General features: G+C 42.9%; 2 protein-coding genes across 6 annotated transcripts in view; both read left to right on the top strand.

Moving 5' to 3' along the window:
- Nucleotides 1-3,636, top strand: part of msh3 (mutS homolog 3 (E. coli)) — a 34,437-nt gene extending 30,801 nt beyond the window's left edge. For 2 of the 5 annotated variants that reach the window (XR_013452050.1, XR_013452049.1), the window contains exons 22-24: nucleotides 608-744; nucleotides 830-998; nucleotides 3,288-3,636. Coding sequence is in view for 3 of the 5 variants with exons in the window: in XM_078087133.1 (XP_077943259.1) it covers nucleotides 608-740; nucleotides 830-998; nucleotides 3,288-3,369 (384 nt within the window). In the remaining 2 variants the exon portion in view is untranslated. Of the gene's footprint in view, nucleotides 1-607; nucleotides 745-829; nucleotides 1,000-3,287 lie in introns of those variants that run through there. The other 3 variants (XM_078087133.1, XM_078087131.1, XM_078087132.1) reach the window with 2 other exon arrangements.
- An 877-nt stretch (nucleotides 3,637-4,513) lies between these two features.
- Nucleotides 4,514-23,830, top strand: part of rasgrf2b (Ras protein-specific guanine nucleotide-releasing factor 2b) — a gene marked incomplete in the record, with an annotated part of 28,700 nt that continues 9,383 nt past the window's right edge. The window contains 10 exon segments of the mRNA XM_078087142.1: nucleotides 4,514-4,924; nucleotides 15,630-15,739; nucleotides 17,038-17,185; nucleotides 20,532-20,621; nucleotides 20,766-20,902; nucleotides 21,542-21,658; nucleotides 21,763-21,842; nucleotides 22,911-23,104; nucleotides 23,218-23,327; nucleotides 23,462-23,580. Of these exon segments, the coding sequence (XP_077943268.1) occupies nucleotides 4,649-4,924; nucleotides 15,630-15,739; nucleotides 17,038-17,185; nucleotides 20,532-20,621; nucleotides 20,766-20,902; nucleotides 21,542-21,658; nucleotides 21,763-21,842; nucleotides 22,911-23,104; nucleotides 23,218-23,327; nucleotides 23,462-23,580 (1,381 nt within the window).

Consider the following 23,830-nt stretch of genomic DNA (forward strand, 5'->3'; position numbering starts at 1 on the left):
TTGAGTTAATGACTTCACCTCGTTCAAGAGAATGTTTCCGTTTCATCGCTGCGCTTTATGGGACCTCGGCTCATTGGTTTTCATATGTGATCATTATTCAATCAACAAGACCTCTCTGACTCCTTGTTAACAAAATGCAATAAGCAACCGGGTGTGCTCACCAGATGAACAAGACAAGTACAACCGCAGCGCCTCAACATCTACTGCAGTTCTTATTTGATTTTTGTTGTCTGATATTTGTGCACACAGCGATTGTTATTATACTATTGTTTTCACAGGCGCTCTGCCAAGCCAGTGAGCAGGTGGGAGGGTGCTAGTTCTAGTTGTCAGTAAAAACCAAACCTAGTAGGAGTGATGTTACTGTCCATCCTGCACTTGCATCTCTCACTTTTAAACACCAGAGACGTCCTCGACTGTGGGACGAGGCTCTCTGGCAGGCCGCTGTAGAGCAGCGTCCATATAATACACACATGGCATTTACACCTGGCTGAACTGCAGTTCTCCTGATCCTTAACATCCAGCAAAGCGAAGTAAACACGGCCTCTGGCAGCTTTTTTGACTTTATATCAAAATGTTGACGCTTCTCTCTCCTCCTTCCTCTTCTAAGGTAAAAGCCCTCACGCTGTTTGTGACCCATTACCCTCCTCTGTGTGAGCTGGAGCGGGTGTATCCTGAACACGTGTCGAACTACCACATGGCTTTCCTACTTAACGACGCTGACATGGCCGCTGACACTGACGGTAGGTGTGTGAGCGCGTATGAAAATGCTTTTTGGGCCATGTATTTATGCTGTGTGTACATAAATATGTGGGTTTGTGTATGCGGACAGACGGAGAAGTTCGGCCAGAGTTCATTACGTTCCTCTACCAATTAACGGAAGGCGCCGCAGGGCGGAGCTACGGCCTGAACGTCGCCCGATTGGCTGACATCCCGGACACCGTGCTACGCACCGCAGCACGCAAAGCCAGAGAGCTGGAGAGCGTGGTCAACGGCAGGAGGTAAGACCGACGCCCGGGACCACATCTCCAAGGGCCACGCAAGCAATATACTGTGCTGTGGAGTAGAATTGTGAAAGATGTGCGCGTTTACCTGTTTACCTGTGGGCTGAAAGCAACACCGTTGGGCTGTGATGCTTTGGTGCGTTTTGAAGGGCGCTGTTAGAAAAATATGCTGTTGACGTTAAAAAGTAAACTGCCACAGTGCGTCGTTGTCAAATACATAGTTAAGGTTGAGCCTGGTTTAAATGTTTTGTGTGGGCTTTTTACAGCGGCCCTTTGGAGCGACGCTGTTTTGACGAACGGGCCTCATTCAAATTAATAGCGGCTCCGTTTTTCACTCAGACCTGAATGCAAGTTGTTACATAAGCACAATAATGCAGGGTTGTTATGGAGCTTGACCCTATTAAAAGCTAAAAGTCTGACTGTGTCGGCCTCCGCAGCCTTCATTGTTTTTCAACTTTTTTACTCCTTAAAGAAAAAATATTCAATTCCTGTGCTTTTGGAGAGTTTCTTATATTCAGCTACAAAGTTTTTTGAAGCCCCAACACTCAGATAAACTTTATAGCTTTATTATTAATTATTTGTACCAATATTTCCTGGAAATCCGACTGGGTACCGATAACTGTAGCAGCTCCAAACACTGCAGACAACTGCAGATACATGAAAGCGTAATTTAAGGATAATGCATATAGTCAAATCAATGTAATTCACTCAATGACAAGAGCGACTCACAAGAACCAGTCGCGAACAACAACAGTTTAAATTTATTTAAAACAAAGCATGACAAAACAATCTATCAAAACTACACCCATTCAAATATTATTTACATGAGAAAAGAATAAAAACAAAACAAAAGAACAAGTTAACAAGCTACTAAAAAACACAAAAGCAGTTCACTATTGCCCACTGACCAATCAGAGCGCACGTTACTGCAGCGCAGTAGGTCAAAGGCTGCGCCCAACATTCCAAACTAAAGGTCTTATTGGTTGCAACTACAGAAAGTTGTCCGCTTTGATTCTGAGACATGCAAAACCTGTTTAGAAATGTTGATGTTTAGGGAGGCAGCTGTAATCACCTCTGCTTTGCCAATATCTGCCTTTATTTAGCTGGGTTTGCAGTGCAATATTCCTTTATCTATAGTAATGGTTCTTAGTTTTTATTTGAAATGGATCTTCCTAATATCTTCTGATCCAATTTAATGGATATTTAATGAAGGTGGGGTTAATTAAATGTACCTATATCTTTTTTTAATGCTGACATAGACACGTTTTTTTTCTCAGAGGAGGAATCGCTCGCTGCCAGGCACAGGTGTCCCTCTTACGACTGAGTTAGCAAGCTCAATACGGCAAATGTTCTGGTGCTGGTGCTGTCGAAGCGTCGGCGTACGGCCCCTTCTGCAAACACGGCCTCCCCTCTCTGTAAATGTGTACACTACATCCCCTTGCTCTGTAACACACAGCCTGCTGGGAGTTGAGTGCTGCTTAAGCCTCTTCCTCAGTAATCCTCACCATATGAAATATTTGTCAGCACGCACCCACACACACAAACCCACACGCAAATAAACACGCAGCCATACTTCAATGTACTCCTTCCTATATGAAATGTTTGTCCTTTTGTTGGAGTGCAGCCGAGCTGAGCACACAACTATCGCACACACAGGAACTGGACTGCTGGTTGGAGGTTTTACAAGCTACAGTGGGGGGAACAAGTTTTTGATACACTGAGGATTGTGCAGGTTTTCCCACTTACAAAGCATGTAGGTGTCTCATTAGGTACTCATAGGTTCAAAAGAAATCCAGAAAAAAAGGGGAAAAGGGCAACTAAGGAGTGTCTCTGTAAGAAGCATCTCAAGGTCCTGCAGTGGCCTAGCCCGTCTCCAGACCTGAACCCAATAGAAAGTTTCTGGAGGGAGCTGAAAGTCCTGAAACCTGAAGGATCTGGAGAAGGTCTGTGCGGAGGAGGAGGCCAAAATCGCTGCTGCAGTGTGTGCAAACCTGGGAAAGAACTACAGGAAACGTATGATGTCTGTAATGGCAGACAAAGGTTTCTGTACCAAATATTAAGTTTTCTGAAGTATCAAATACGTATGTCATGCAATAAACTGCAAAATCATACAATATTATTTTCTGGATTTTAGCTTTAGATTCCGTCACTCACAGATGAAGAGTACCTATAATAAAAAATGAGACTCCTACATGCTTTGTAAGTGGGGAAAACCTGCAAAATTGTGAGTATATACAGCGTTTACAATATTTTGCTCAAGCAACATTTCTGTGTCTTTATCTCTAGGAACAAAAAGAAACTTCTCACAGATCTTTTGAGCGTCTCGGACAGATCGTCCCTGATGGAGTGGCTGCATTCAAACCCTTGACTGCAACACCGGTCGACGCCATCAAGAAGAGACAACCCAGCTATCACCGGAGGAGTAGGCTGAGAGAAGAACATTGAAGTCTGAACTTCTAAACACTGATTGGAGTAGAGTGGTTGTTGCTGCTCTTTTCTTTAACTCAGGGTTGGTTTCTCATCATCATCTGTACTGTAAACTAATTCTCCAAATGTCAGTTAATAGTGTCATTCTGGTGTGGATCAAATCAATCTGTGGCATAAATGTGTTTGGTTATTAAATGATCAAAAAACAGTGTGTGTCACACCTGCTGTCTTTGAAATGAAGGGAGAACTTCACTGATGGAGCATGTAGCACGTCTGCATCGACTGAGTATAAAAAAAGCATCTTTCTTCCGTGTAAATTTGTGGATACCTACATTCCATTTGGCAGGATATGGGTGCGTGATAATATAATTTAGGTCTTAATACCATTAGGATCAGATATTTTTCCATAACTCTTAATTTTACGCTGCCTCTGTTGACATCACATGAGACGTATTTGTTCAGCTGGTGTCTCAAATGGTTTTATACAACTTTTTTTTCACATACGCAGCGGTACTCAATATTAGATCATCCTTTAAATCAACGTTTCTTTGTTTAGCGTGGCAGAAATTCGTATGGAACGTTTGACTGTGATTTTTGTTTTGTGAGAGGTTGATTCGTTTTCTTTCTTGTGTATTTGGTGCAGAAAGAAATCACAACGTTTGCCCCTGCGCATACCTGCATTACATCTCTAGCTCTCTCACTCCCTCTGAAACACACACGCACGCGCACACACGGACACAACAAACCCATGCTCCGCCTTTAATTCCGTCCAGAGAGAGAGAGAGAGAGGTTGTGAGAGGGAGAGAGAGAGAGAGAGGTAGAGGTTGTGAGAGGGAGAGAGAGAGAGAGAGAGAGAGAGCGCGTGTGCGTGCGTCAAAGCCGGTTAGACTTTATCCAGTGTGTGATTCTGTCACTCGAGGGTTCTCCCCTCTCTGAACCACACACCTATTGCTGTGTTTGTTCCGCGTGCTTTTTCTCTTCTTCACTTTTTTCATTTGCCGAGCAGCACGGATTGATTCCCGGGACTCACCTTCACTATGAGTTCCTCGGCTGAAGCGCTCCCGCAACTTTTCGGTGCGCCGGTGCGCCGCTAAGCCAAGTTCACACGCAAAGTGCCCCCCACGCTCCCCTCATCCCCGGGCGAACGCAGGCTCGCCCTCCTTCCCCAGCGACCCGACCCGACCCTACCCGACCCGACCTCCCCACAACGTGCGGCAAACATGCAGAAGAGCGTCCGCTACAACGAGGGGCACGCGCTGTTTCTGTCGGCGCTCGCGCGTAAAGAGGGCACCAAGCGCGGCAACCTGTGCAAGAAGTCGGCGGAGAACAGCCGGTGGCACGAGAAGTTCTTCGTCCTCTTTCAGAATATACTTTTCTACTCCGAGAACGAGCAGAGCGCGAAACCCGCCGGGATTTACCTGTTGGAAGGATGCACTTGCGATCGCTCACCGGCCCCCAAGATGTCCACCACCGGGAAGGAAGCGATGGAGAAACAGGTGAGGAGAGTTTTGATGGAGACAGAGAGAAGTCCGCAGCGGAGGAACGGTTTCACATCTAGTGGTACAGCTATATTTTGTGCCTCATGTAACCCCTGTTTTGCAGAGAGATTTACTCCTGCTGGGGGGTTTTCTTTCAAGTTTTTCTAAAATCAAAATAATAAAGTTCAAATGGTGACTTTGCGCTCAAAGTATGAAGAAGAAAAGAGCAGAAGTGGCTCAAGTGCCTCATCAGCAGCAGCTATCAGCCCCCAATGATTCACCCTCAGTCTGGATGTCTTCAATGAAAACCAATAATTAAATCAATTATTTTCAACATTTCTCCCTCTGACTCTTTTGAGGTCATGAAATTGCTGACTGCAGCCTGTGTAGATCTGTCACATTTCAACATGAACAAAGTCCAGTTATTCTGTCCACCACCTTAAGTGAGACGTGTCTTAGTAAAATTCATTTAGTGCCAGTGGGAAGCAACAGGTTCTTTTGAGGCGTTCAAGCTCACAAAAACGTTAACGTTAGAGACACTTTTTCATTATACACCACGAAATATTAATTGCCAAGATGCCATGATTTTTATGGCTGTCCAATTATGCTTCATTCAGTTACTACGGTTTGGCATATTTAAAAATCTAGTGATCCGACTCACAATTTAAAACAAACCTCAGTTGATTTGAGAAATGCATGTTTGTGCATTTTGGAATAGTAACATGCTGAATCCTGCATTGCTGAAAAAGGTCAGAGCTTCTTGACTTTAAAGCAGATTTTCTTTGTCGATTCCGTCGCTGCCTGCGTTTCTGGAAGTTGCCTCGGCATTGTTGCACCAACAGCTCGGGAGACCTTGTTGCTAGGAAACCTTTGAAATCCCCTCTGCACACGCTTCCCATTGAGAAAAGATGCATTGGACTATCGTCGCTGCCACCATTCCAAGGATTGCTAGAGTAAAAAACCCTACTTCATGACAATAATCACAGAAATAAACAAACAGTATTCAGGCGGCCTCAGGGAATGGGTTATGTGTGTGCACAGGCATTGTGGCCATTAAAGAGTGTGTGTGTGTTTGTGTGTGTGTTAGGGGGCACGGGAGAGGCCATTGCCTTTTGAGAAATACTAAGTGCATGCACAATTAATCACATGAGAGGTCGGCAATAGTCACAAATCATTACTCTGAAAATATCCATCCCCACCAAACTCCCCCTGCTCGTACAGTAGATGTCTGTCTCAGACGTACAGTAAGATGTATGCAAAGGGAGAGAAGGCTTCAGGAGAGCCATGTGGTTTGAATCAAGTCAGTACAACCAGACGAGTGTTTCTTTCTACGTTTTTTGTCGTTATTATCAAAGATGAAAGACGCATCTCTCTGTTTGAGGGAAACATTACATGTGGCCAGCGTTGTGCGGTACGGCCAAAAATCCATATCACGGTATTTGGAAAGATTCTGACGGTATCTCAGTGTATCACGGTATTGCTTTTTCAAGTAAACACATTAAATCATTGAAAAAAAGCTCCGAACAGCTGGTCGCCGCTCGCTGGCCAACTTACTGGCGTAACTGGCGGGCGAGTTAGCTTGTTAGCTAGTTGTGGGGCTGGTGTTGCGACCAGAGGCCTGACAGACTTTGCAATGAATCATTTTTTTTGATCTAACGTAACTTATGTCCGATTTTCCAAAACCAAAAACCCTCTAAACAGACATAGCTCCTCTCTTGTGGACAAGTTGTGTCTCTGGTCTCTCGTTGTTCCTCCTGTATCCCTCTTTTCTGTGTTTTCATGTAACGAAAGGGTTAGTTCTTGTTGTGAGCTTTACCCAGCATGCAGTTCGGTGGGGTTATTTTTATAAATGTACGATTATTAGTGTTACAAATTGTTTATGTGTCACAAGCTGTCGTGGTAGTTTACCCTGTTAAAGAGTTTGTTTTGGGTTTTTCATTGTTGTTATAAAGTTATAACTAGGGCTGTAAAAATGAATGCATTAATCCGGTGGTCCCCAACCACCGGAAGTTTACCGCGGAAACGAAACGGCCGCTAGCTGCAGTCAGTTATATCAAGATGGAGAGAAATTTTTGCATTGGAAGTAAAACAGACAGCTGTGCGACAGTCTGCAGAGGACCACCACTGTGTCCTTAAAAGACCGCGGTTTGAAAATGTTCCGGCTAAATGTGGGGAGATTGTTGGCCCACACAGCCGTTAACTGATGGAGACTTGAGAGCAAAGTGCACAAAGACAGCAGGAAGAGTCGTTACTTCAACATGTTCCACCAGGTGGAATCCGGCCTCCAAGATGATCAAATGTGTGGAGCATTAACAATGAAAGAACAGTCTCTAAAATACACTTTCTAAAGTGATCTAAAGAGATTACTTTTTTTTAAGATTTAGTCTTCAGAAGAAAACAAACATTTATTATAAACAGCATTGTAACAACAACAACTACACAATTCATTAATCGCCATTAATCGAGATTAATGAATTTCAAAATGTGCGATTAATTAGTTCAATATTATTAACTAATTATGATCTATTGACAGCCCTGGTTATAACCATGACTCAACACAGTAAGACAAGCTCTGACCGCTGGGCGCTCCTCGATGACGTGTAAAAATAAATTCTGCTGCCTGCCGAAGAGCAACATCAGTTGTTACGGCGTAACACCAGTATGAACGATATGTGAAAAGTTCATATGGTACGGAAATCTTATACCGGTGTACCGTGCAGCCCTACGTGTGGCTAACATCGTTACTGCAGCTTGGCAGTTTCATTTTAGCTCTCGCACTGTCTCACTCTCTCCCCATCTGTCTCACTCTCAGGCTACAGCTGTGATGTTTAATTAGGGTGATTTACAATTTGCCCACAGCTGAAACCATCGCAAACCAGGGTGTGAAGAACCAACATGAGCGTGACATCTTTATCTGGGTTATGGGGTTGTGGATGTGTGCTCTCGCGTGTTTCTGGACCACTGTGGCTCGATCCAAGACAATTTCCCTCTGATCCCCCGGCTCGTCTTCCCCGGGTGAGCGCTTGGTTCAGGATAAAGTGAGAGAAGGCCTCCCATCTTTTGCTCTCCATCTCTCTCTGTGAGGTAGAGTGAGTCTGCCAGCACGCTGCAGTATCACACCCCCACAGTGGGCCACAACGCAACCAGGCAAATAGCACACTCCTACTGTCTCTCTACGGTACCCTGAGATAGACAAAAACCCTTCAAATAATATGGGTCCCATGGTCAAGTGTAGGTTAAAGGTCTCGGGGAGAACCTGCAGGTCGTGAGCCATCATCTTCCATCCCATCGATTCAAGGCGTTGCTTTCTCTCTGTAGGTTTGGAGCGTCGCCTAGTCTCCAGGTCCAGGTAGCATCCAAACAAATATGGAGACGATTCATGGATGAAATCAATCTTTTTTCAAGCTGAGAAATTCATTCAAATCTACACCTCAACTCAATGGGGATGTGATTTGATTTTGGGGGTCGAAATCCAAAATAGAGACCATTTATGATCAAATTTGACCACCTGGACTGAAGATTTAACTGATTTGATTGTGAAACCGTACTGTGACATCAGACAACACTTTATAAGCCATAATTACTAATTTCTCACAAATTGCATACAACGACAACGTCGGTCATTCTAATTCTAGTTTGCTTCACAGTTTTAATCACATCCAACATTTTTTTCTGAAAAATGTTAACAATAAGAGTAAACATTGTCCTCCCTGTGGTTAAAAAAGGAGAAGATGAGACATCCAGTTGTTTGTTTTCCTGACAGTGCTTCAAAACTCCCCCAGAAAAGGAAAATAAGAGCATGCCGTATTACAAGCTTCTAAGTGCAGCCAGATATTTCTCTACATGGCAGCAAAACCTTTTGTTTGCTGCCATGTTTACGATTTGTGTTTGAAGGCATTACATGAAAGATAATCAAAATCAGCCTTACGTATTTAATGAAAAGGAATCAAACTGTGTATTATGGGCAGGCCTTGTGTTTAAATAAAATATAATGATTTTTAAAACGCTATTATTTACTGGAATTAGTTTCATTTGAAATGAATGGTTTTCATAAATGTTGTATTTTGCACTTGGAGGAAATGCTGCTTGGACTTAAGCATTGATTGAGTATTAGAGTAGATGGGGAATATCAGTGGTTTTCCTCCAGTACACACATGCCAATTATATTCCTTTGTTTTGGTTTTAAGATAATTTAAGGCTCTTCATCATCATCAAAGATGTTTGGAAAGGGAAGGAAAAAGAGATCTGTGACCTTCCCTCCATCCGTACGTCATGCACATGGCAGTGAGATAGGAACTGTCATAGAGAGACAAATATCATTCCACTGCAAAGTTGTATCTACAGTGTGTTTGTAGAGTTCTTTTCAACAGTGTTCAGTAGACTTCATGCAAGACCAGGTGAGTTGACACCTTTGGGTGTAAATGTCAGTACTACCTCCTGATACATGTGTGTGTAATTATTCTCATTGCTCCAAACATCCGTCTCAGAGCCTCACATCAAGAAACCGATCCTTTCCGTATTACTGGAGTCTGATCTGCTTCCCTCCAAAATGTAGCTCTTCGTTTTCCTCTTAAGTCATCTGCCAAAGGGTTGAGCCATCACGGAGCTCATTAGCGTCGGATCCACGTTGTTGTCCTGAAATCCATCTCTCGTGTCTGAGATGTTGCACTCATCAAAGTGCAAAGGAGAATGAGCAGTGGATTTGACTTCCAAAGAAACCCTTCTGGGCTCAACAAGCTTGTAATGCTAAGCACACACTCCATGTTCACGTGTCTGAACTACGACAAACAGCTCGGATTAGAGGACGTTGGCAAATAAGCAAATAAATTATTTATTCTCATCATTATACAATCATGTCAGAGAACTTGCCATTGGTGAAAAAAAAAGAATTATCATCATCTCTATAAAGCTTTGTTTTTTAGCTTTTAACCCCTCTGAAGCAAAGAGCTCCGGGAAATCCCCCGAACTCTACATAATTAATAGTTTGTCTCCAAAACGGCAACACATTACGAACGGCTTGTAGTGATCAGCCTGTCGGCCAAGCGGAGTTTGGCAGAGCTCGGATTGTTTACAGAGCTTTGTCAAGCTCCACGCCGCCTCAGGTTAGTCACAGGAGAGGCGAGGAAATGTACGGCTACAAGTACGGATTTCATCCCATCTCCTCCTGATCCGATGGTTCGATGGGCGGTTGGCAAGGACGCCCCAGGTGACATGAAACCCTCGGGCCTTTGAGACCGTCAGTGGTGTTATTGTTCCTGCTGGAGCTGTTCCCATGTCTAACACATGTGCCTCCTGGAGTGGTGGCACAGAGAAACAACAGAGTATAAAATCAACTTAAGCGTCAGGTAATAGTATTGCCAAGTAAGCTTAATGTGCGTTTGCTGTTGTCATCCGTGCAGAGTTTATGAGCACTGTATTTTACAGGATCGCGTTAGACACACTGACAATTCTCAGGAATATAGTAAAAACGATTTACAGCTTGCTTGGGCCCCGAGGCTTCAGCGCGGTGGGAATTGCATTGACACATTTGTAAGACTAGAGAGCGTGATGACAGCTATGTATTGCATGTGTGTGTAGATATTTTTTTTATCAGGGTTTATCTAGAGTAGGAGGTAAACAGAGGAGAGGACAAAAGAGCGTCCTGAGGCAGGCACACCAGGTAACACACACATATACATACGATGTGGATGTGAACCAGTGGTGCGTGCGTGTGGAAGTTTGATCCGTGCGATGGAGCGGGATGGCGCCATACTTTGTCAAAGGAACTTTTGGGGAAGAAGTGAACAGGATGGATGGCAGTGAGGAAACAGCAGGATGTGTCGTGTTGATTCACTGATAGTCACATTAGCTGGAACATCATTAGTGGAGAAAATACTGCTGCCGCTCCTGTCAGAATTTGTTTTGTATCTCTCCACAATGTCTACAGGAAAATCAATTGTCCTCCTGTCTTTTAACACAAAGCACATTTTTTTCTGTAACTATATGGATCCTGAGAGGGATGGAAATACAGAGAGAGGAAAAGGTAAATTCAAAAGAGGAACTATCAAAACTGCCACATTTACTTTTTTATCATGTATTTTGTTTTGTTAGTTGATTTACCAACTTAATATATTCATACTGGCTATACTAAAACAAAGGCAATGACAATAAAGCAAAAAGAAGTTTGCCGTTTGAGGGAAATGCATGTGCGCTCTTTCCAAGATTAAGAGCATGGATTCAACCTCTAAAGGGTTACACTCCAAAGGGGGCTTTGCATGGAGAGTCTCTGTCCAACTAAAACTAAATCCACCTTCCAGCAGCTCGAAAGCTCTTTTTCAGATTGAACAGAAGAACCAAGAACAGAAGATGTGAATGTAACAGAGGTTATGTAATGTAGTGATTTCTTGGAGTCTTGTGTTGGTGGAGAGGTAACCAGTTCATAACTAAATATTGATCATATGGACATTACTGGCTGCAGTAAAGATCTTCTTCTTATCTAACTATGCAAGATAGCAAATGAGATCATTTCCCAAAAATGGCAAACTATTCTTTAAACCTTGCAAGAAGTGAAGGCCGACATGAATGTGGTGGAGCAGTGACTTCCTTGAGTCCTGTCATCACTGTGAGGTTGCCTAGCGACTTCAGGGGGGCTTCATGGAAACTAACAATGATAGTTTTTTTGGGGGGGCTTTTGTGTGGATTGGCAAACAAGATATAACATCCTTTCTGAGCTTCAGAGGTGCTGGGAGGCAGAGGTTGTTAACTTTTAACAGAGCTGTGCTGGCTGTTTTTCCCTCGTTCTGGTGTTCCCACACTCTCACACACACACACACACACACACACACTCTCACACACACACACACACACACACACACACACACACACACACACACACACACACACACACATCTGGTCTCTGCTCTGTTATATTCCCCTGTAATGGTACTTATTACCCTGCAGGACTCGGGATCAGCAAGCAGAGCCTGGCTCACCACAGCATGCAATGCTGGAGACGCATTGTGCATCAGCATGCAGGGGGCCATTGTGTTAAAGCGGCTTGTTATGGATTTTTCTATTTTTACGTGGCAATCAGCACAGACAGATCTGAAGAACATAAAGACCCCAAATCATGTCGCGTGTGAAATGCATACACACATGACGAAGAACATACTATCAACCGACGTGTGATTGGTTTTCCCTGCAGCACTGGTTTAAAACCGTAAACCGCATACTTGCAGTGTTTTTGGTCAATGGTGGCAGAGCCCTCCTTGAATAGCTTTTTAACATAAGCTTACATTGAGTTGAGGCAGCAACGCCGTGATATATTTTCCAGACCCACTTGGCTGCTGGGAGACAACAGAATTCCCGCATTGGGCTGTTATCTGTTTATAACATTGCTCTCAATTATTTTTCATGCTTGTATTTAAATAACGATGCCAGAGGTCTGCAGCTTTACTGTTTACCCAAATCATGTACACTTTTAATGCGTCTCGGTTGACCATTTGCCCACGACCGTTTCTATTTGTTTTTATTTGTTAAAGTAAGATATGATAATGGAAGACACTGGGAACCTTTTAAAGCATTATTTTTGTCTAAGATATATAATAATGAATGATGGAGCCCCATTAACACTCAACAAAAACAAAGCATTGAGAACATTAAATTCAAACTCTGTTAAATCTGATGAATTCATACAACTCATCTTTAAAACATGAAGCCCTGGTACACTCACTGGTAAAATCATATTCTACCATTCATTCGTCCACGTGAAAAATATTAGGAGAAGTATTTAACCTTTGTGATTATATATGGGGTTGTTCCACAATGCTCCGTGTAAATGTACATTTATTCATTGTTATTCAGACTTTTAGTACTCTGCGTGTACACATTTCAAATCTTCGACACTTTCGGCATTCGTGCTTCTATCAACCCACTGAAGTGAAGAACAGTAAAGCAGTCAAACGCCACTAAAAGGCTTAGAATAAAAAATAAACCAGGTCCAGTGCAGGACACAAAGACGACAGCAGTTCTGCTTCTATCATCAGTCGCTAGTTGCTCTTCCACTCCCCGAATCATCAGAGGACCGTCTCTGCTTTTAAACATTTACAGCACATTAGTACTTCTGGATCCCCGTGCCATCATTTGCATGATGAGCCCATTACCTCCATATCCGGTTTCATCTTTGACTCTTTAATCCTTAATAAAGAAATAATATTTCATCAAAGCGCCACCGTGAACCACAGTGTGTGTGGTTGGTTTTAATTTAATTCAATTTCCTAACGTTCCGTCTCTCTCTGGTAGTGAAAAGCAGTCTTACACATGTTCTCTCAACCTGGCGTTTTAAGTGATGACGTGAAGAGAATGAGAGAGTCTCTCCTTATTTGTTTCTTTTGCTTTTCCCTCTCTGCCATTATTGGTTTGAATGAAATGTCTTACAGTACAGCGGAGGCCCCCGAGGGACGCGGAGCACAGTTGATCTGATTTGAAGGGAGCGCGAGTGAGTATTCTTCAACGGAGCTGCAGAGTTGTGGAGGAAGCTGCGCGTGCAGAGCTCAGAGAAAGAGACGCACCGTTGTTCCTGGACTCACGAGCACACAGGAGCGTTTCACAATGTGTGTCTTTGCTCTGCATTGTTAATGTCCTCAATGCAATGAGGTCCAGCGAAGACGTCTGATTTGCAATAAAGGAAGTGATAGCATTAAACTTGAATTGCTGCCTGTGGCCAATTGGGTCACCGCTGCATCCAACAGTAGGAGTGTACAGAGGGGGTTCAACAGAACGTCGATATACAAGTGGGATAAGATTATAATGTCAAATGGGTTCATTTAAAGATACAAATTGAGGACTTTAAGCGTTTATGTAATGACGGGACATTCAATGGGGATTTTCTTTCTTTTAAACAAACAACGTAAACTTTCAAAAACACACTGTGCATCAGAGAAATCTAACAAACCATTTCAAATATTTCATGAGGAAGGAATTGTATTTGAACTTTTAGGTCCACCTTTGCCTTCCGTTTCTTTGTCTTTTTTTTGAGCTGACGTACGAAACAGAGATTCAAACACTAATATTTGCTTTGTACTTACGTTTCAATGCTTCATTACTACTAAGTAAATATTACAATGCTACGGTCAGCCAGCCTTCGTAACAACTACTTCTACTTTAGTTATTTTTATTAAGTAGATATGTATAAAGAATACACTTAACACACACATGCTACTGCAACCATTGCGCCTGAAATAGGAGGAAAGCAGTATTCCCTTTCATTTCATTCCCGTGTGATAACACTGCCAGTGACATCCGTGTGATCAAAAGAATCATGTGGATCAATGCCCACACTTTAATAGGGTTGTAAAAGTCAGATCTATTGTAAATCCAGACATATAATGTGTCACTGCATCACTTCTGTTGCCTGAAATGTGCAGAACGCTGAGGCTCAAAATATCCATCTGGATCTCAGAATTGCAAAAATATGTTCACTTTCACTACTTAATGCTGCTTCCCAGTCATCTAAAATAAAATGATTTTTCAATAAAAGCATTAAAGGAAGTGAGCCAGTGGTAAAAAAAACAAAAAACAAACAAAATGAAAGTGCTGCACCAGGTTGACACGTCAAGTTTAGCGTTGCCATGGAAATGTTATCTTGTCAGGCGGTGACACAATTTCGGAAATATGTAAGAAATATTATGCAACCGCTCGCTCTCTCTTTCTCTCTGTCAGAGGCTGTTAGAGCACACATGATTGTGGATGTAATGAAATCCAGCCAATCGAAGCGACAGATATGGCAGGGATACGCGGATGGCGATGGAGGAAGGTCTCTGAGTGCGTGCGTGTGTTTTCCCGTCACCTTGGTGACTCTCTCCACTGCAGGGGCTGAAGCTCGCCCCCGCCCCCCCCCCCCCCCTCCCCCTCCTGCAGTCTAAACGTCTCTCCTGTTTGGTCCACCGAACCCTTAGAGACACAAAGAGAGCATGGAGGGAGGTTGGGATGGAGGAGGAGTGGGTGTGGGGAGAGAGAAGTGAGGATGCTATTCGAGCAGGGCGGAGGAGGCGGAGGGGGACGAGGAGGTGAAGTGCAGAGAGAGGGAGAGAGAGAGAAACGGGAGAGCGCGGGAAGAGCGAGGTGGTTGGATGAGGAGAAGAGAGGAGGAGGAGGAGGAGCATGGAGCTCAGTCTTTTCTCACTAAGAATAGAAGCTCTTCTGGTAACCCAGTGCCCCGGGACATGACCGTTTGAATAAAACCCTCCATCGCATCACATAATGCCTGGTGTGTGTGTGTGTGTGTGTGTGTGTGTGTGTGTGTGTGTGTGTGTGTGTGTGTGTGTGTGTGTGCGTGTGTGTGCTCCACTGTGAGTGGACGGGGACGAGCATTTGGAGGAGGGATGCTCATCAGAATTAATAAACAGGACAGACAGCAGATGAGGAAGAGAGAGGGGCGGGGAGGGGGCACTTGACCACGATGATAACAGGCACTCCGCCCGTCTAAAGGTCTGTGCAACTTCAGACGGGATGAATCTGGGCACGAAAACGAGCGTGAAAATCAACTGCAGTGGAGAGCCCCGTTTCCATATGCACGCGCCGTATGTCGGATCGCTGCGTCTCGCGTCTCGACCAAAGCATCTTGTGCCGTGAAGTGAAATGTTGGCACAAGCGAGGGGGAGAGTTGTAGATGTGTTGGCGTGTCGGGGTCACAAATGTCAACAGCCTTTTTTTTTTCTCTCTTCATTTCTCTCTCTCTCTTCAGTACTACTTCCACATCGTGCTGATTGGTCAAAATGGACAGAAGCCTCTGGAGCTGCGGACGGATGAGGAGAGCGAGTGCGATGAATGGGTGGAGGCCATCGGGCAGGCAAGGTACACACGTGTACAGCAGGAAACATGACGCCGGACTGCATAACCACAGTTTGACCACACGATTGTGCCTGTACTGTTTTTTCATTGTGTACAAATAATCCTTCAGCTTTTGCACCTCGTTTCCTACCGTCCACTAATCCAAAGGCAGTTGGAGGATTTGATCTACTTGCAAAGAGTGTAAAACTCCGGATGGGCCACGTGGTGAACGAACGCCAGGCCTCCGTTGTTATTTTCACGCTGAAGCAAAAACTAACCAGAATCAGCCTGGTTAGAAAGTGAAGCTGCTCAGAACAACAAGGACCACGAGCCTCTTCGTGTCAGATCCTGTTAACGTCAGAACTGGCCAATCACCAGGCTAATTCAAAGGAAGGTGTGAAGACATCAAATGTAATAATAGTCCCCAGTGTGCAAGAGGAAACTCCATTTAAGTGCGATAGAACTAGTGGGGAACAAGTTTGAATGATTTGTTTCAGCAGAGAGACGATGAAACCCTGTAGAACCAAAATGATTCCTTGAATCTTGTGGAATTAACGGCAGCAGCAAACAGAAAAGCCTTCAGTCTAAATTTGAAGCTTTGACTTTAGAGTCTCAGCAGAACTGCAGCTTTCTGAGAGTTTGTTCCAGATACTTTGAGCAGAAAGACTGAAGCTGCTTCTGCATGTTGTGACTCCGGGAACATAAAGGAGACCCGTCCCAGACGACCGGAGGGGTCGGGATGGTTCATAAAGTAGCAGCAGGTCAGACATGTAATTCAGGGCCTCATAAACCAACAGTAACATTTGCAAGTAAACTCTTTGTAGCAGGTCTCTGTAAGGAGCTCACAGCGGGACAATAGTCCAGTCTACTGCTCGCTGACTTTCAATCCTTCGTTCTTGGCCCCGAAAACAATGACTTCAGTTTCATCTTTGTTTAATTGACTGAAATTCTGGCACATTCACTTTTTGATTTGTTCAATGCCTTTACCCCTCAGGGATTATAGTCCGCTGGCAATATAGTTCACTCAATTCTGAGGTCCCCAAATCGACCACTCTGCTCCCCACAGCTGCACCTTGGATCTGTGTCAATGAAAGACAGAATCAGTGAGACATTTTCACCTTGAATCAACCATACAGACGAAGCTAAGAAACCAAACAGTCCCACAACTGGCATCACGCAGTGATTCAAAGCAGATGAATGCACTGTAACTTTGGCAGTAAATGTTGTGTTGCATAAGGACCCCAACAAATACTTAATATTGTGTGTATAATATAAGTGCTTATTATAACTGATATGAGTGGACTTGTCTTTGTCTTCCTCAGTTACTCTGAAATCATCAATGACCGAGAGGCGCTGATGCAGAAATACATCCACCTTGCACACATTGTGGAGACTGAGAAGGTGGCTGCAAATCAACTGCGCACCCAGCTGGAAGATCAGGGCACAGAAATCGAGAGGCTCAAAGCGGAGGTGACGAGCCAAAATACACACCTACAGACCCGAAAGCCCCTTTTCTCCTTCTCCATGTGCCATTTCAATTCAAACACAATGCATTTGTAAACGGATGTGCGCCACTCACCTGCCACAGCAGACCAATATCTCTATATATCTATATCTATATATTTCCGAATGGGTATGCAGTGTGTGCGTCCTCTCACAGCTGCGTGTATTGCAGCGTGGGAGTGGGTGTGAACGGTGCCCATTCACCTCGGAGCGTAGGAGGAGAAGCCCACAGCTTCCTCGCCAAACAGCTGCCAAAACACGATGCGCTCATCGAGCGCAACACCAACACAAGAGACCCCACGACGTGAATGAGAACCACCTACAATTATGTCACACACGCAAACGACTGCATGTGATTTTAGATTTATGGTCATTAGATCAATAGCTCTGATCATTGAAGTGTACTATATTTATTACTATATATATCTATACTATTTATCACTCTATCAATCCATCTGTCCATCTATTTATCACTCTATCAATCCATCTATCACTCTATTTATCACTCTATCAATCCATCTATTTATCACTCTATCAATCCATCTATCACTCTATAAATCCATCTATCACTCTATCAATCCATCTATCACTCTATAAATCCATCTATCTATCACTCTATCAATCCATCTATCACTCTATCAATCCATCTATCACTCTATAAATCCATCTATCTATCACTCTATCAATCCATCTATCACTCTATCAATCCATCTATCACTCTATAAATCCATCTATCTATCACTCTATCAATCCATCTATCACTCTATAAATCCATCTATCTATCACTCTATCAATCCATCTATCACTCTATAAATCAATCTATCCATCTATCTATCACTCTATCAATCCATCTATCACTCTATAAATCAATCTATCCATCTATCTATCACTCTATCAATCCATCTATCACTCTATCCATCTATCTATCACTATATCCATCTATCTATCACTCTATCCATCTATCTATCACTCTATCAATCTATTTAGCACTCTATCAATCCATCTGTCCATCTATTTATCACTGTATCAATCCATCTATCACTCTATAAATCCATCTATCACTATCTATCACTCTATCCATCTATCTATCACTCTATCCATCTATCTATCACTCTATCAATCTATGTATCACTCTATCAATCCATCTGTCCATCTATTTATCACTCTATAAATCCATCTATCACTCTATCCATCTATCTATCACTATATCCATCTATCTATCACTCTATCAATCTATTTATCACTCTATCAATCCATCTGTCCATCTATGTATCACTCTTATCAATCCATCTATCACTCTATTTATCACTCTATCAATCTATCTGTCCATCTATCCATCTATTTATCACTATCAATCTATCTATCCATCTATTTATCACTCTATCAATCCATCTATCACTCTATAAATCCAACTATCTATCACTCTATCAATCCATCTATCACTCTATAAATCAATCTATCCATCTATCTATCACTCTATAAATCCATCTATCACTCTATCTATCACTCTATCCATCTATCTATCACTCTATCCATCTATCTATCACTCTATCAATCTATTTATCACTCGATCAATCCATCTGTCCATCTATTTATCACTCTATAAATCCATCTATCACTCTATCTATCTATCACTCTATCCATCTATCTATCACTATATCACTCTATCCATCTATCTATCACTCTATCAATCTATCACTCTATCAATCCATCTGTCCATCTATTTATCACTATCAATCCATCTGTCCATCTATGTATCACTCTTATCAATCCATCTATCACTCTATTTATCAATCTATCTGTCCATCTATTCATCACTATCAATCTATCTATACATCTATTTATCACTCTATAAATCCATCTATCCATCCATCCAAATCCTGTGATTTTGAAGATCATTAAGCGTCTGAGATAAGACGCGTTGTCTATGTGCCACATTGGCGGCCAAAGGGCACTTCAGAGTTGTTCTTAATGTACAGGTGCTTGATTGAAATTGAATTCTGGCCTGTGCAACAGTTTGCCCCCGAGGGAAGCTGGTTGCTCATTGGACCAGCTGCTAACATCTCCGTAAAACCACCGCCACTCACAATCCTGTCTCGTTTATAGGTGCCCTTTCTAAATATCTCGCTTGTATTGGCCATTTCTTATGCGTAATGGATTAGCCTGTCACGCTGCTTTTTTAAATTCTCACTCAGAGCAACAAGTGTCGATTCTTTTCCGTGCTGCACATTGTGATTACAAAGGATACAAAGAGCCACGTTGATAATGAAAATGTTAACGAAAAGGCTTTTATATCAGCAAACATCTGCCTGGTTAATTGGGCTGCTCATTCAAAAAGGGTTACAGTATGCAGTTGTTGATGCATCTCATTAAAACACACTCTTGTTTGTTTGTTTATGTGTGTGTTTATGAATAAGGAAACCAACTAGCGACTGTAGCAGTTAGCCGACTGGCCCTGAGCGCTGGCGAACGAGAACATGAGTACGACTTGAGATGGTTTTGGTTTCATCATTCATGCTTTTCTCTATCTGTGTCGTCACACAGGCCCGAGAGTACAATCAAATAGGTGAACGTACTATAGTACAAGAAAAAACCCTCTGTTGGGTTAATTGATTTACCAAAGATAGTGAAAGAGATGTTGATAGTGAGGGAAATGTGGCTTTTTATTATTAGGTTTACTATATGAATTGAGACGTTTTTCTTCCACATCTTGATTAAATTCCGTTAACATACAAAACATTTTCCACTGACTTTTTGCACCTGCAGCGATTAAATGTCACACGTCTAAAGGCTAATCTGAGTCTGCAGAGTATTTGTGGCTGTAAAGATAATAATAGAACTCTTCAAATGAAATCGTCTTGATCTTTAAAATATGCAATAGGGTGGTTTACATAGATTTTTTGCTTGGAATACATTTATTTGCAGAGGTAGGATTGTCGCCTGTGCCTGCTGTGCCCCACAATACACTGCTGGTAATCAGGCACATCTAAGCCCCTGTTTGCTTTCTGTCACCTGCTGATAGCAGCCCTCCTCTGTCATTCTCTCTTTCTCAATGACGCCACTAAATCGTCAAAGATAAAGAAGCCTGTGCACAAACTGCTTGGTTGGTGGAAAACATGGTGAATCAAATGAATAATTTTACCATTATTGAATATAATGTCCTCATAAATTATACCGTATTATTTCCTTAACATTCTCAGAAGCTCATTCTTTCTGTTTTATGTGATTTGGTTAAGTTGAATGTTTCTTTTGTCCCGCTCACTAGTCCCCCACATAATGCTAATTTGTTTTGTGACTGAATTTCTCTTGAAAGATTATTGCTCTGAACAAAACTAAGGAGCGAATGCGGCCTTACCAGGTCAACCATGAAAATGAAGACCCGGACATCAAAAAGATCAAAAAGGTACATTTTCCTACTAGTTTTTGTCATGTTTTTCTCTTCTGTATCCAGGCTTCCGTGGTGTCTTTCCTGTTTTTTCCCTGCAAGCGTGTGTGTGATCTCCGTGTGCATGGCCGTGTCTAAGCCTCCTGGGTGGTGTGTCTTCAGGTGCAGAGTTTCATGAGGGGCTGGCTCTGTCGGAGGAAGTGGAAGATCATCGTGCAGGACTACATCTGCTCTCCTCACGCCGAGAGCATGAAGAAGAGGAACCAGATCGTCTTCAACATGGTGGAGGCAGAAACAGAGTATGTCAATAGTCAACGGAGTAGAGCGCAACCTCTAGAAATGTTATAATGGTGAAGCTTTGGATTCTTGTTATTTTGTTGTTGCTTATTTAGAATTGTTTGAGCCTGTTTATACTAAGTGTCTGCGTGCACTTTACCTTTGTTGCTGTAATCCTGTGAATTTCCCTGCTGCAGGATGGAAAAAGGATTGTCTTATCTTTGCAGCAAGTCACAACAGACTTGCAATGGTTTTCAATAGAACTTTCCAAAACAGTTTTGTATCATGATATTTATATTTATATATTTATAAGTGCTATGCAACTTTATGCACTAAGCTAGACGCGTTTACACATATGTGCTACTCCTGGTTAGAGTAAAAACCAACATGTTTCCATGGATGAAACATCTTATCTTGCAGGTCCTACGTTAGTAAGGTACTTTCCCACCAAAGGAGATGTGATGTGTGTATGTGAATGGCAACCATCATCTATTATCTCAGTTCGGAAAAATAGAAAACCTGATTGAAGTGACTTGATTGAAAATTGAACCGTGAGAGAACATTTTTAATGAACCCTACAATTGAATATAAAAAATGTCTTCTTCATGTATGTGTTTTGAAGATAAAATGACATTTCTAACAAATTGTGTGTGTGGTGCCAGGTACGTCCACCAGCTCTACATCCTGGTCAACTGTTTCCTCCGACCTCTGCGGATGGCAGCCAGCTCCAAGAAGCCCCCCATCAGCCACGACGACGTCAGCAGCATCTTCCTCAATAGGTGTGTTGGTTATGATGGAGAGAGAAGAAAGGTGCTGAGGATTACAAAGAAAGTGGAATAAACAATAAAATCTCTTTTTGTCTCTTTTTGCATTCACGCTCCAGTGAAACCATCATGTTCCTACATGAGATTTTCCACCAGGGCTTGAAGGCGAGGATTGCCAACTGGCCGACTCTGGTGCTGGGTAAGCTGCTCCTCGCGCACACAAGTGACAACGAGGTCGGTTTTTCAGTGGTCCAGTTAGTGCTATTCAAACGTCAGACATCTTCCTGCCGCATACGTGCACGCACACACACACACACACACACAGACACGCACTCTCAGTGACCTATCTCGGTCTACAACAAGCACACTCCTTGTCTCGACGGACAATGACTACCCATCCCATACGGCATCCCTTCAATTGACCTCCCAAAACAGAAGCCTCCTCGACAGATAAGCGTCACCTGGGTGACAGACTGCCCAAAGACGCCGCAGCAAATTACTAATGAAAAGAAAAAGGTCAGACTGATTAAACTCCTATCTGACGCTATGCTTCACTTCACACAAGATGTTTGTGGATGTGGAGCGATTCAACAAGATGTTTTTTCGTGTACATCATATTTGTTTCTGTAGTATTTCCATTCCTTTTTATTTGTTTTAGTATCGCCATTAAAATACGCACCATCCAATACAACATACAGCATATATATATATACTGTATATATATATATATATATATATATATATACATGCAAACGCTATTGTGCAAGGTTAATTACAGATTGTAAACTACATATATATACAATACAATTCTGTAATTCATTTTTGCACAACAGCGTTTGCACTGCAATGTGTTTCAAGGCCAAAACATGAGCTTATCTGTGCATCTTTATACTGGTATACTGTAGCAGCTTGTTATTTTCTGGTGATTTAATGATGGTAAACTCAGTGAGCACTCCGACGCTGCACTGGAGGCTTCAGATGCATCCCGCTGTTTGAGTACTAAAGGATAATCTTATCTTATAAACACATCAGTCTGCCTCAAAGTCTCATTTGATCGTGTGGTCGGATTTAGTTGACTAATATAAACTTGCCGCAGAGCAGTGTTTACACACCTTCAAAACAAGCCACACCATAACCACACGTGTGTCACCCAGGTGCAACGCGCTATTTAAACTTAAGCTTTTTAAGGTCGGTCGAATCGATGACGGGAAAATAAACTACTTTTAATTTTTTTGATTCGGGTTGTGTTTGTGTTTTTTGATCACAGCTGACCTATTTGACATCCTGCTGCCCATGCTGAACATCTACCAGGAGTTTGTGCGTAACCATCAGTACAGCCTGCAGGTTTTGGCCAACTGTAAGCAGAACAGAGACTTTGACAAGCTGCTGAAACAGTACGAGTCTAACGCCGCCTGTGAGGGAAGGATGCTTGAGACCTTCCTCACATACCCGATGTTCCAGGTAGACCTTTCACGAACATTCAAACACAAGTACAAAGCTCTGCGTTCTTTTTTTATAATTCATTCGGTTATTTCAATAAGCTTTTTTGACACGTTGCTGTTCTCTCCTACAAGATTCCCCGCTACATCATCACCTTGCACGAGTTATTGGCACACACGCCTCATGAGCACGTGGAACGAAAGAGTCTTGAATTCGCCAAATCCAAATTAGAAGAACTGTCCAGGTACATGAACAGTGGTCAGAATGATCAACTTTCCTGAAACATTTTGATATTGAACACTGAAATGACGTGTGTGTGTGTGTGTGTGTGTGTGTGTGTGTGTGTGTGTGTGTGTGTGTGTGTGTGTGTGTGATCAGAGTGATGCACGACGAGGTGAGCGACACGGAGAACATCCGGAAGAACCTGGCCATAGAGCGGATGATCGTGGAGGGCTGCGACATCCTGCTGGACACCAGCCAGACCTTCGTCAGGCAGGGTAGGTCTTCGTCAGCTGCAGGGCGTTGCACAGCAGGCAGCAGCTCTCGGGATGCTTTTCCTGCCAGTGTCAGCCTGTGATCTGAGGGCACAGGCACAGTACTTTGGTCATTGAATCGTGGACAGTGTGTCACTGGGTCAGCTGGCCCAGTGGAAATGAGAGGATTCTCCTCTCCATCGTCTCAAAGTCTTTATTCTGAGGTTTGGTAACTACTCGCATGACTTAAAGTCAGATGATATTCCTGAGGAAT

The sequence above is a fragment of the Gasterosteus aculeatus genome, chromosome 13 (genome assembly GCF_964276395.1).
Source record: "Gasterosteus aculeatus chromosome 13, fGasAcu3.hap1.1, whole genome shotgun sequence".
Taxonomy (NCBI): domain Eukaryota; kingdom Metazoa; phylum Chordata; class Actinopteri; order Perciformes; family Gasterosteidae; genus Gasterosteus; species Gasterosteus aculeatus.